At 45.8% G+C, this 12,239-nt stretch overlaps 1 protein-coding gene across 4 annotated transcripts in view; it reads right to left on the reverse strand.

Moving 5' to 3' along the window:
- LOC311103235 (G patch domain-containing protein 8-like) overlaps positions 1-12,239 on the reverse strand; it is a 40,524-nt gene that overhangs the window by 21,834 nt on the left and 6,451 nt on the right. For 2 of the 4 annotated variants that reach the window (XM_084144774.1, XM_084144778.1), the window contains exon 2: positions 7,662-7,739. In XM_084144774.1, the coding sequence (XP_084000900.1) occupies positions 7,662-7,739 (78 nt within the window). Of the gene's footprint in view, positions 1-873; positions 893-4,873; positions 4,910-7,661; positions 7,740-12,239 lie in introns of those variants that run through there. The other 2 variants (XM_084144775.1, XM_084144776.1) reach the window with 2 other exon arrangements.

The raw sequence follows: 12,239 nt of genomic DNA on the forward strand, positions 1-12,239 counted from the left end.
ACCTTACCAGGGAAAAGTGTAACTGCACCACTTCCTAGCTCTGTTTGGGTCTGTGTTTTTCTCCTCTCGTCTAATTCCGGACAGGAACACCCAGTAGAGAGGAGCCTGGGAATGGGGGATATATGAGCTGTATCTGTGTGCCTGTCAGATCTTCCGCTCCGAGGACAGATAAGAGGAATCCATACTGGGCCTCATATGCTGGGGAGAGGGATCACATATGTACTTATAATAACTGGGGCTATACATCACCTAGCATGGTGTCACCATATAACATGTTCATGCTGGTTGCTAGACAGATATAAATAAGATATAAATAAAGGAGGGGTTGGATGACTACAATTCCCATGATCCTCTGCAGCCTCCTCTCTGCACTGCAGATAGTGCTGCAGTGGGCTCCTCCCTGCTCCACTGACCCAGAGATACTGGGGATGTTTTCAGTTCTCACTGTAGTAAGATGGTGCTGCAGCTGCCTGCAACAACCCGCACACAAACACAAGCACTGGCTGAGGAGAGTAGTAGTTCATCTAATAGCACCTCTCAGGGGTTATGTAGGTTGGTGGGGGAAATCAAATGTAAGCCAATAGTCTGGAACCCTCCCCCATAATAACTATCTGTATCTGTAAATCAGAATGAGGAAAACCAGGTGGGGCTGGTGAGGGGGAGAAACTTCAGTCCAAACAGCTGAGACTGATCGATGAGCCAATCAGAATGGACTGAGCATAGTGTGAGGGCGGAGATGAGGCACAGGCTGTGTGCTGAACAGATGAATGAATGCACTAAATTAAGAAGAAAACAGACAGACGGATGGATGAAAAGCAACGACGGCGAGTTCCAACAGCAGTGCAAGTGGAGTGAAGGCATTTCCATACGAACCTGGCTTTAAAATACTGGGCTGTCAAAAGAACAGTCACACGTGACACAATGTAAGAAACCGGCCAGTCACTAACGCTTTCAACTGCAATTTGTTTTCTAGCTTTTTCTAGTTCTTATTCAAAAAAATCTAAAAATATATTTATTTTGCCCTAAAATGTAAATAAAACACTGTACACAAAACAGAAATGTGGTAACTAGGCATGTCAATAAATTCACTGATTTAAAGATTACTGTTAATATAGGAGAAATAAAAAGAAAATGTTATCCAAACAAGAGAAATCCACACCGAGAGTGTGGTGGTATGGAGGGTAATGTGCATTGTGCTGTCATTGACACAGTGCATGGGAGGGGGGAGGAGGAGGGAGGGTAATACCAAATAGATAGGGGTCAAGGAAAGAAGAGGTATACAGGGGGCACCATAACAGGAACCTCAGAGTGTGTGAGTCTTCAAACCTTGTGATGCGGACGGTGTCATGTTCTCTCTCTGTGTGTGTGTGTGCAGTAGACGCTGGCTGTGTGTGAGCCTCACACTGGGGTTCAGAACCCCCTTGCATTATACTGGAGGTTTTTACAGGGATTACTGCACCATCACTGTCTGAGGCCTTAACCCACAGAACAGACAACACAGTAATCCAGCAAATAATGTCGGTCATATTTCATATGATTATCTCTGTGAGATTTCAGAGAGAGAGATGAAGAAGGGGAGAAAGAGCAAGAGAGAGAGACTAGTAACTATGTGACAGTAGAAAACAAAGAGGGTCGCAGTCCGGCGTCACTTCTCTCGTCCCCCTGTGGAATGTGTGTTTTTACAGGAGTCTGGTGGAGCCTGGTCTGTTGGACAGAGCAGGGGGGCAGCTATCCTCTCCTCTTCCTTGTAAAGCTCCTTTTCCAGCTCTGTTGTCTTTGGCGCTCTGTCGGTCTGCCTGGCACGCTCACATTCCTCCCTGCTGAGGCTCAGATAGGTGTGACTAAATGGAAACAACGGTCCCTGCATGGGCCTCAAGGGACTCAGGCCAAATAGAACAACAGACAGACACCTTCCAACCAAGGCCCTGCCCTCTTAGCAGCACCATATTGGGAAGCAGTTGTCACCTAATCTTGGGTCTGTTCAGTTGACCTTGAGGAGTTATGTGACTTTACCGGTGGACAGTCTTGGTCAGGATCATTGGATCTATTACCATCAAACTGACCTCATCAGTCTGCCTCTTGCAGGGTTGGAGTTGGTGCTAAATAGATCTCGAGCCCTCGGCGGGGTCAGGGTTGTAAAGGGGCCGAGTGACTGACGGCAGTTGACCTTTCCCTTGGTAATCTTCCAGGGGTTCATTTTCCCAAATTAAGGCTGGGAGGTGGTGGGAGTGTAACACTTTAACACAGCATGGAGCAGAGGAATGATACAGCTGGTGCCTGAGCAACAGCACAGTAGTCTATGTGTATAATTGTGTGCGTGTTCCTCTAGGCTGTGTGTGTGTGTGTGTGGGTGACAGTGGTAGAGCATGGCGTTTGCAACGCCAGGCTTGTGGGTTCGATTCCCACGGGGGGCCAGTATGAAAATGTATGCACTCACTAACTGTAAGTCGCTCTGGATAAGAGCGTCTGCTAAATGACTAAAATGTAAATGTAAAAATGTTGATTGTTTCAAAGACAGCTACAGCTCTGTTGATACATGGACGTAGCCTTGAAGCAGTTGGTGCACCGTGACTGTCTGTCAGACCCACCTCATGTTGATGATGTCAGCACCTGGACCCAGAGCAGAGACACACCAAATGGCTGTTAGCACTGGTGATAACATATGGAGGGTGGGCAGGGGTCAGTGTGTTACTGCAGTTGTATTGCACCATGAGAGGGTGATGTATGACCTTTGACCTGTCAGAAATCCCTGGGCATGTACGTTTCGTTCTAATCTGACTGAGGTTTGACTATAACTGAATGATGTTGTCAGTGGTGCTGGAATGTAGCTGACCCTGACTTGGTGCAGTGTCTCAGTAACCAAAGGTAAAAGCATAATGTGAAACGGCACAGTGTGAAATCAATCTTCTCTCTCAAATTTGAGGCCAGAACAGTTTGTGCACAGGTATTTTTTAAATTTAGTTCTCGTGTGTGTCTGAGGCTGCCCACTGCATATCTCTCTCAGGGCCTGGGATTTGGAAGAGGGGACAGGGGTAGGGGACATTGGAGAAATGGGGGAGAGGGGAGGGGAAAAGGTGTTGTGATTAGGACAGAGTGTGAAAGCTAGTACCGAATGATACCCAGTTAACACATGCAATGCAAAAAAACTAATGTTAGAGAGAAAGAGCGAGAGACCAGATGGGAAAGACAGAGAGAGAAAACAGATCCCAATAAAGTACCACAGACCTCTAGCTGCCTACAGATCAGAACACACACAATGAGTGGCAGGGGAGGGGCGCGGGCGCTGCACACACAAAGCCAGCTCCGTGACGTGAGACACGCTGACGACTGTCACTGGCCCCTGTCACCCCAGAGCCATGACACTGCTGCTGGGGTAGGAGGGGGTCAACTGGCAAACACATGCACCTGTGGTTGGTGAGTGTGTTATTAAAATCAGACATATCTAAGTGGAGCTGGGAAATTTCAAAGCTGATCAACTGCAATTTCACTGAAATTAAAGGTTTGGTGTGTGTGTGAAATACGCATTATGTAAGCGCATGTGTCTGAAGTGACAGTCCTCCGTCTCTCTCCACGTGTGTCAGGAGCTGTTGTGCTGCTGCAGCCCGGCTCTCAGTGCCCCTCCATAGACAATAGCGCAGGAGCAACAGAGCCACTTTCCCCAGGTAGGCAGGCCACCTCTCCTGCTCTCCTCTCCACTCCTCTCGCCTCCTCTCTACCGCCCACCCACAGTGGGCTCCTGAGCCAGTGAGTGGGTTGGAGCTACGTGGGTCAGCTTGATTTGATCAATCCGCCCACCATGACAACCCACCAGGGACTATATATATGAGTCACATGAAGGTCTATAGAGAAATGGTCAGGGGCAGAGGATTTTATCCCCACATTTCATAAAGGAAGCCTTTTCAGTATGGCTTAGTAAAGCTTTCAGAGCAGCAGGACAACAGCAGAGCTAGGAGAAGGACAGACTGACCTTGTTGTTACCGCTGTAGTTACTGCTGCTGTCTATGTGCCTCCCAACTGAACAGACACAGGGCTTATTTTACACCGGAGTGCCTGACTGAATCATTTGGCTTTGTTGTAGCTACATTCTTAAGGCTAGCTCTCATTGTCTAGCGGTATAGTTGTATGGGTGTTTCTATGTAGACTGGCTGTATATACTTTAAAACAAAGCCTAAAAACCCTCCTCGTAGCCTACTTGTAAGTAAAGCTTTATTTATCAATGCAGCTGGAACTCTCGCCATGAACTCTCAATGCAGCTGGGCTAAGATAATGTTCTGTTGTGCCTTGAGATGCTCAGAGTCAGATCAATAGTTGGAGTCAGACGACATCCACTATGCCCTGAGGAGGAGAGGGGATAGACATTGTGGAGACAAGAGTGGAGTTCAGGCCTGCTCTCCATGGTGCTTCAGAGAGAGGTAGACAGAGAGAAAGAGGGAGGGAGGGAGGGAGGGAGGGAGGGAGGGAGGGAGGGAGGGAGGGAGGGAGGGAGGGAGGGAGGGAGGGAGGGAGGGAGGGAGGGAGGGAGGGAGGGAGGGAGGGAGGGAGGGAGGAAGAAAAGAGCTGCCTGCGATATTATCCATGTGCCTCGTCAGCGAAAAATGCAGTCCCAGTTGCACAAGCACCATGCCAGCACAGAATGACAGAGGGTACTGTACACCGAATCACTGTGTAGTAGAGAGATTTTAAAAAAAGAGGAGAGAGAAAGAAATCGATTGAACATAGATGCATTAAAAGAACAGAGGAGAAGATTGATTGAGAGAGCAGAAAGAGGTAGAGCGATGTGAAGACAGAGAAAGAGTGATAGAGACAGTAAGAGAAGCGTTACAAGGAAACCCTAAAAGATGGGAGTAGGAAAGCAGAGCGTGCAAATACAAACCGGGTCATTGCTGCTTAGCTAATAGGGGCCAATTCGCTGCAGGAGAGAAATGTCGAACACCCCAAGTTGTGTACAATACTGTAACATTCTGAGATAACTGTCCTATATACACACACATACAGTACAACCTCCACACACACAAATACTAAACACACACTTCCATCTCCAAGCCTAGACTTTTTCTCTTCTCTTGCTGTGTAGTGGATAAGGCACCGAGTCTCTTTCCCTTCCCAAATCAGGTCAGAGCAGAACAATCAGACCACATCATCCGATACGCCTGTTCACTCCCCCCCACGCTATGCAATGTGTCAGTGAGTGTATGTGTTGTGAACATGTGTGTGAGTATGCGATTGTGTGCTACGCTCCTAATCTTGTTAGCCCAGAGAGTATTAGATTAGATGTTATTCATCGACAGGGCCCCTCGTGAGTATGTCCATCTCGTGATGGTGCTTCAGTGGCTAAGGTGCTAGTAAGCTATAATTAACTATGGGAGAGTGTGTGTGTGTATATACAGTACCAGTCAAAAGTTTGGACACACCTACTCATTCCAGGGTTTTTCTTTATTTTTTACTATTTTCCACATTGTAGAATAATAGTGAAGACACCAAAACTATGAAATAGCACATATGGAATCATGTAGTAACCAAAAAAGTGTTAAACCAATCAAAATATATTTTATATTTGAGATTCTTCAAATAGCCACCCTTTGCCTTGATGACAGCTTTGCACACTCTTGACCTTCTCTCAACCAGCATCACCTGTAATGCTTTTCCAACAGTCTTGAAGGAGTTTCCACATATGCTGAGCACTTGTTGGTTGTTTTTCCTTCACTCTGCGGTCCGACTCATCCCAAACCATCTCAATTGGGTTGAGGTCAGGTGATTGTGGAGGCAGGTCATCTGATGCAGCACTCCATCACTCTCCTTCTTGGTAAAATAGCTCTTACACAGCCTGGAGGTGTGTTGGGTCATTGTCCTGTTGAAAAACAAATGATAGTCCCACTAAGCCCAAACCAGATGGGATGGCGTATCGCTGCAGAATGATGTGGTAGCCATGCTGGTTAAGTGTGCCTTGAATTCTAAATAAATCACAGACAGTGTCACCAGCAAAGCACCCCCACACCATAACACCTCCTCCTCCATGCTTTACGGTGGGAAATACACATGCGGAAATAATCAGTTCACCCACACCGCGTCTCACAAAGCCACAGCGGTTGGAACCTAAATTCTACCATTTGGACTCCAGACCAAAGGACACATTTCCACCGGTCTAATGCCCATTGCTCGTGTTTCTTGGCCCAAGCAAGTCTCTTCTTCTTATTGGTGTCCTTTAGTAGTGGTTTATTTGCAGCAATTCGACCATGAAGGCCTGATTCACACAGTCTCCTCTGAACAGTTGATGTTGAGATGTGTCTGTTACTTGAACTCTGTGAAGCATTTATTTGGGCTGCAATTTCTGAGGCTGGTAATTCTAATGAACTTATCCTCTGCAGCAGAGTTAACTCTGGGTCATCCATTCCTGTCGCGGTCCTCAAGACAGCCAGTTTCATCATAGCGCTTGATGGTTTTCGCGACTGTACTTGAAGAAACGTTCAAAGTTCTTGAAATGTTCTGTATTGACTGACCTTCATTGTTTAAAGTAATGATGAACTTGTTTCTCTTTGCTTATTTGAGCTGTTCTTGCCATAATATGGACTTGGTCTTTTACCAAATAGGGCTATCTTCTGTATACCCCCCTACCTTGTCACAACACAACTGATCGGCTCAAACGCATTAAGAAGGAAAGAAATTCCACAAATTAACTTTTAAGAAGGCACACCTGTTAATTGAAATGCATTCCAGGTGACTACCTCATGAAGCTGGTTGAGAGAATGCCAAGAGTGTGCAAAGCTGTCATCAAGGCAAAGGGTGGCTTGCCAATATAAAATATATTTTGATTTGTTTAACACTTTTTTGGTTACTACATGATTCCATGTGTTATTTCATAGTTTTGATGACTTCACTAATATTCTACAATGTAAAAAATAGTAAAAATAAAGAACAACCCTTAAATGAGTAGGTGTGTCCAAACTTTTGAGTGGTAGTGTATATAAGAAGAGTTTGCCTGTGTGTGTGTGTGTGTGTGTGTGATGAGATGTGTTGTAGAGGGGGCTAGAGAGGTTTGTACAAATGGCCTTTATTGCTAAATAGCCACTGTGTAATTTAGCACCGAGGGCAAGGGAGGCAAACAGGGATTAGCACATTTCCACTACTAGACTCAGGGACCTCGCGCTTCCCTTGAGGACATACACAAATTACATTTTACTGTACACTGCCCTTTTAACAGAGTGATTGGAAGGTATTTAAACTATAGACTGATAACAGTGCCTTATCCACTCCACTCTTTCACAATCTGGTGAACTAGTGCCTGGGTGACTGAAAAAGGGCTAAAAAAAGACAGGTGCACATTCAGATTTAAGATCTACGATTAAAGTCAAACTAAAATAATGAAAATATATCCTATTCATCCAGCTAAGAGCTATCACACAGGAAATGGCACAGGAAGCAGATGGCTTGGGAAGGGAGGGGTCTACAGTGATTCTACTGATTGGGTAGAGAGAATGGGTTGTCAAGGGAACACTGGACGTGTCTATCACACAGGCAGTACAGGGTGAATGAAGTTGGCGAGGATCTTATTCCTCTCTTTCTGGACCAATCATCCATTCTCTCACACACACACACACACACACACAACACAGTTTCAAGTTGGGCTGGTCCAAAAGGTCCAGGGGGGAAGGATGCGGCCTTACCGATTCTATGGGCTTGTCCAGGGACGCCTGCTCCAGCTCCAACTGGCCCTCTTCATACTGGTCAAAGTGATTTCCCCCCTAGGAGAGAAGACATGGGGACAGAGGGTTAGACACCAGGCAGCTAACACACAGAGACAGAGACAGAGAGAGAGAGAAAGAGAGAGAGACAGCGCGAGAGAGAGAGAGACAGCGCTGCAAAAGCAAGACTCAAACTGAAACTCAAACTGTTTTTGTGTTCCCTTGATGGAAGTGAAACCATTTCAGCTCCCAAGAGGCTAAAACACATTTCACAATTACACAGAAACCACACACAATCAAAAGGGGATGGAATGGACATATATATATATATATATAAAAAACACATATAGATGCCTACCAAAGACATACCTTTATGCACACACACTGTTGAGATAAGGTTCTCTACTGCCTAAGTTCGACAGTTGAAGAGCACCATATCTTACAAGACAGATAATAATAATAATATGCCATTTAGCAGACGCTTTTATCCAAAGCCACTTACAGTCATGCGTGCATACATTTTTGTGTATGGGTGGTCCCGGGGATCGAACACACTACCTTGGCGTTACAAGCGCCGTGCTCTACCAGCTGAGCTACAGAGGACCACTTTCCAGAGATGGAAACTAAATTTTCACCCTGAGTGCTTAAAACGCTTACGGTGGTTCAAAATAATAGGCTAGAGTGTGTGTGTGTGTAGCTATATTACCACAACATTTCAATACCATGAGGTCAGTGCAGAGAGATCTAACCCATTTCACTACACTACATTGTCTGCAATGAGGGGCTAGAATTGATTGAGTTATTTGTATTTTTCAGGGCGGGCAGGATGCAAAAATGAGGCATCCTATTTGTATGAGACAGGGTCCTTGACCTGAGGATGACATCACGAGATGAGTAACGAGCGTGTCACTCCATCCAGAAGGTGGGTGTTGTATACAGTGCAGTCTCTGCTCCGAGACAAGACACATTACCACTCAAAGCAGAGGCAGCAGAACGGCACAACGTGAAGGTCACCTTGGAAAGCAGATGAGATTCCTCTTTGACCTTCAGCCTGCTGAGACTGAATGACACAAGGCAGTGTTCTTTCAATGTGTTCAATAAGACTGACTGAAAGCCACTGTTCCAAAGTGTTCAATAATACAGAGATCCTGAGCCCCATATTTGCTCGGAGTATATTTGAGGCTTGGGTAGTGCTGCAGTACTGACTTTTTCAAATGGTTTTAGACGACTGAGGCAGGGCTATACGCTGACCTTTTTTTACAAGGAGCACGTGTGCGCCTAAGTTGAAAAATCTTAGCGCACACAGAGAAAATTAGGAGCACAATGACAAATATTTCAGTAAAATCGTCGCACTATAGAGCCACGTGAGGCTTATTGAGTTTAACACACAACCTCAGAGGAGGATCCATTTCTAATACCTTTTTATTGCAGAGCATCAAGCCTAAGTGGGTTTGAACCTGCGGGACGTCTTTTGATGAGACTGTGATGTGCTCTGAAGTCTGTAGAGGAGGCAGCCAGCAGCAGTGACTGTTTCTACTCACGTACAGAGTCTACTACCGCTTCATCTTTACAACTGAGGGATTGACTGAAGAACACAGATACTAGCCTAACTAACTAACTAGAATAGATCACGCAATTCTGGCTCAAACCATCAGGACAAAACAACGCTTAAAATTCAAACTGATAGCCTGTTCCCTTATTTCCAACCACACATGATTTATACCACAGTAAAGCTTTACATGAGATCCAAGGACGACACTAGCCTGACCGATTTAAAAACATCTACAAATAACCCTCAAACCGCTGTCTGATCCCACATTTCAGTTAGAGGGCAAGCGGCATCAGTGTGTTTGTTTCAGAGAATTCCATTAGGGAGAGGCAGTTCCTTATGACAGAGCAGAGGGAGGAAGGGGGTTATTTACCAGCAAATCAATGGCTGCCTCCTCTCTCCTCATGTCACATTTACATTTTTGTCATTTAGCAGACGCTCTTATCCAGAGCGACTTACAGGAGTAATTAGGGTTAAGTGCCTTGCTCAAGGCACATCGACAGATTTTTCACCTAGTCGGCTCGGGGATTAGAACCAGCGACCTTTCGGTTACTGGCACAACGCTCTTAACCACTAAGCTACCTGCCTCCTCCATTTCACTTCTCTTTGTCTGCGTCCCAAATTACCCCTATTCAATGCACTACTTTTGACCAGGGCTCTGGTCAAAAGTAGTGCACTATATAGGGAATAGAGTGTCATTTGGGAGACAACTCTTGATTTTCTGAAGTGATCAGAATGCCTAATGTGTAACGAGCTGCAGCTCCTGCCACAATGATCTCATCTCCCCACTGCTGCCTGCTGGTCCTCTCTCATCTCCCCTCCGTCTCGGGTCTAATTCCACCACTCACAAAAGCACAATAAATATTTTGGTATTAAAATAAATAAACATCAATCTAAACTTGTAACTGAGGGGTTCCGCTTCCACTGCAACATTGAAACGGATGCTTAACTTGAATGACCCCACATTAGGGGAAGTCTGCTGCTCAGACCGAGTCTGATGGTGGAGACATGAAAGAAGAGAGCGATAGAAGAGAGAGTGGCTGCTCTGAATACTGAGCAGTATGCTCTGCATAATGTTATAACATGCAACATGCCTGAGCCCCAATCACAATCTAGTCTAAATCAATGGGCTTTCTATTAGATGGGTGGGATGATACAGGGGCTGTCTGTGTACACAGGCTGAGGCTAGACCGACTGTCTGTGGATCTCTGGGTGTTCCCTGTGCAGTGTTGCTTGGCAGCGGGCTCTCGTGTAGACCAGGAGAGAAACACCTGGCGAATACCGAGCGCCTGGGTATCCTGGCCCGGAGATTCACACAGACTACTGTCCTGAGTTAGGGTTAACCTCTCTTAGGCCTCAAACCCCACTCATTCGGGAGGGGGGGGGGGGAATCGATAGTTACATATTTGGATATTATTTTTTACAATACATCGTATCTACAAAATAGCAATATTATTTTTTGCGCTAGTTGGCTGTACCTGCACCAACACTCCAGTATTTTTCCTTCATAGCTTGTTTTCCATCTTTTTAAATAGGGAGCCAATTGGTTTTCACCACTTTTATTTCCATGAATGATCAAAACATGTTTTCTCATGGTTCTCTTGTCCCTCTGCAGCAGACATATGGTGAGCAATGTTTGGAACATCCAATCGCAACAAAAAAATTATAATCACAGTATCGAATCGCAATACATATAGAATCATGAGAATCACAATACATATCGTATCGGCACCTAGACTAAGTATCGTGATAATATTGTATCGGGAGGTCCCTGCCGATTCCCAGCCCTACTAAGTAGCCTAACACACAAGCTCATGCACACACTTAATGTTACTTTCTAAAATCATCATCTAACAACAGTTAAAAAGCATCATAAATCCACTTAGTTTAAATCCAATTGAGCAACTGTTTAGCCACATAACTCAGAAGAACAGTGGGCTTCCAGACTCGCAAGCAGACCCCATCTTACAAGCATTGGAACATATGGCCTGCCCTAGGGCTCCCCACCAGAGAGCCAACACTCTCACCAGGAGCCAGTAAGGCAGCTCTACAGGGGCTCTGAGGTCCCCACTGTGACACCCAAATCCTGGATGCTGTGTTTCTGCACCCTGATCATATCATCAAGCCTTTGAAAAGTGCAGACGGCTTCATTGTAAATCAAACAAAAAACATTTCATTTTCCTCTCAAAAACCCAAGTGCTGTTGAGTTTGCATGTCTAACATGGGTCACTCGGGGCATGAATGCCCAGTCTCATTGTCCTTGCTCATCAAGCCCCCTCCCCAATTCCCCCCTCATATTCTTTAACGAAAGGGGAAAATGCTGGCCTCAGCAGAATGTGAGGAATGAGCTCCGACTGGAGAGAAGGCAGATGATAGGTGCCACACTTCCCCCAGGGTCTGTATTCACCAGAACCATTCAAGCCCATAATCCCAGTATCCCATACCACCCAACCACCACAGAGCTGATCAGGTAGGGGAATATTAAAGGTATGATAGACAGCTTGTTCTGTGGTCTACGTTCATAAAATAACAATTCAAACCCCTCATTATCTCTGGGAAATCAAGCCAACAACTGCATCAAGGTAGATGTTGAGGTAGTGTTGTTCCCGATGGGAGAAGATAACAGACTGGGTGTCTGGGTCGCTGGGCACAGCTAGGAGAAACCTACTATGATGGAACCCAGGACAGCAGAAAGTTCACAAATTCATAGAAACCCAAAGTGTTTGGAGAGACAATAGGTCATGGAAATGCAGAATGCTTCAGAGGGAATGAAGGCAGCAGAGTGTAAACACTGACTACGACAGATTGAGACTGAGCAGTATCACGGCAGCAGACTGGCCTGGTCGGGGTTGGCTCTGGCTGTGTGAGGCTGGGCCGACCTCACTGTGACCTCATGCCTCTGTCTTCTGCTCCTCACAGGAGGTAGTGTAAGGGGGCCTCATCTGGATACAGCTGGTCTGGAGCAGCCTTCACTGGGCTCTGAGGCCACACAATAGACAGTGTGTGCTGGT

This window comes from Coregonus lavaretus (assembly GCF_964263955.1).
Source record: "Coregonus lavaretus genome assembly, chromosome: 2".
Taxonomy (NCBI): Eukaryota; Metazoa; Chordata; class Actinopteri; order Salmoniformes; family Salmonidae; genus Coregonus; species Coregonus lavaretus.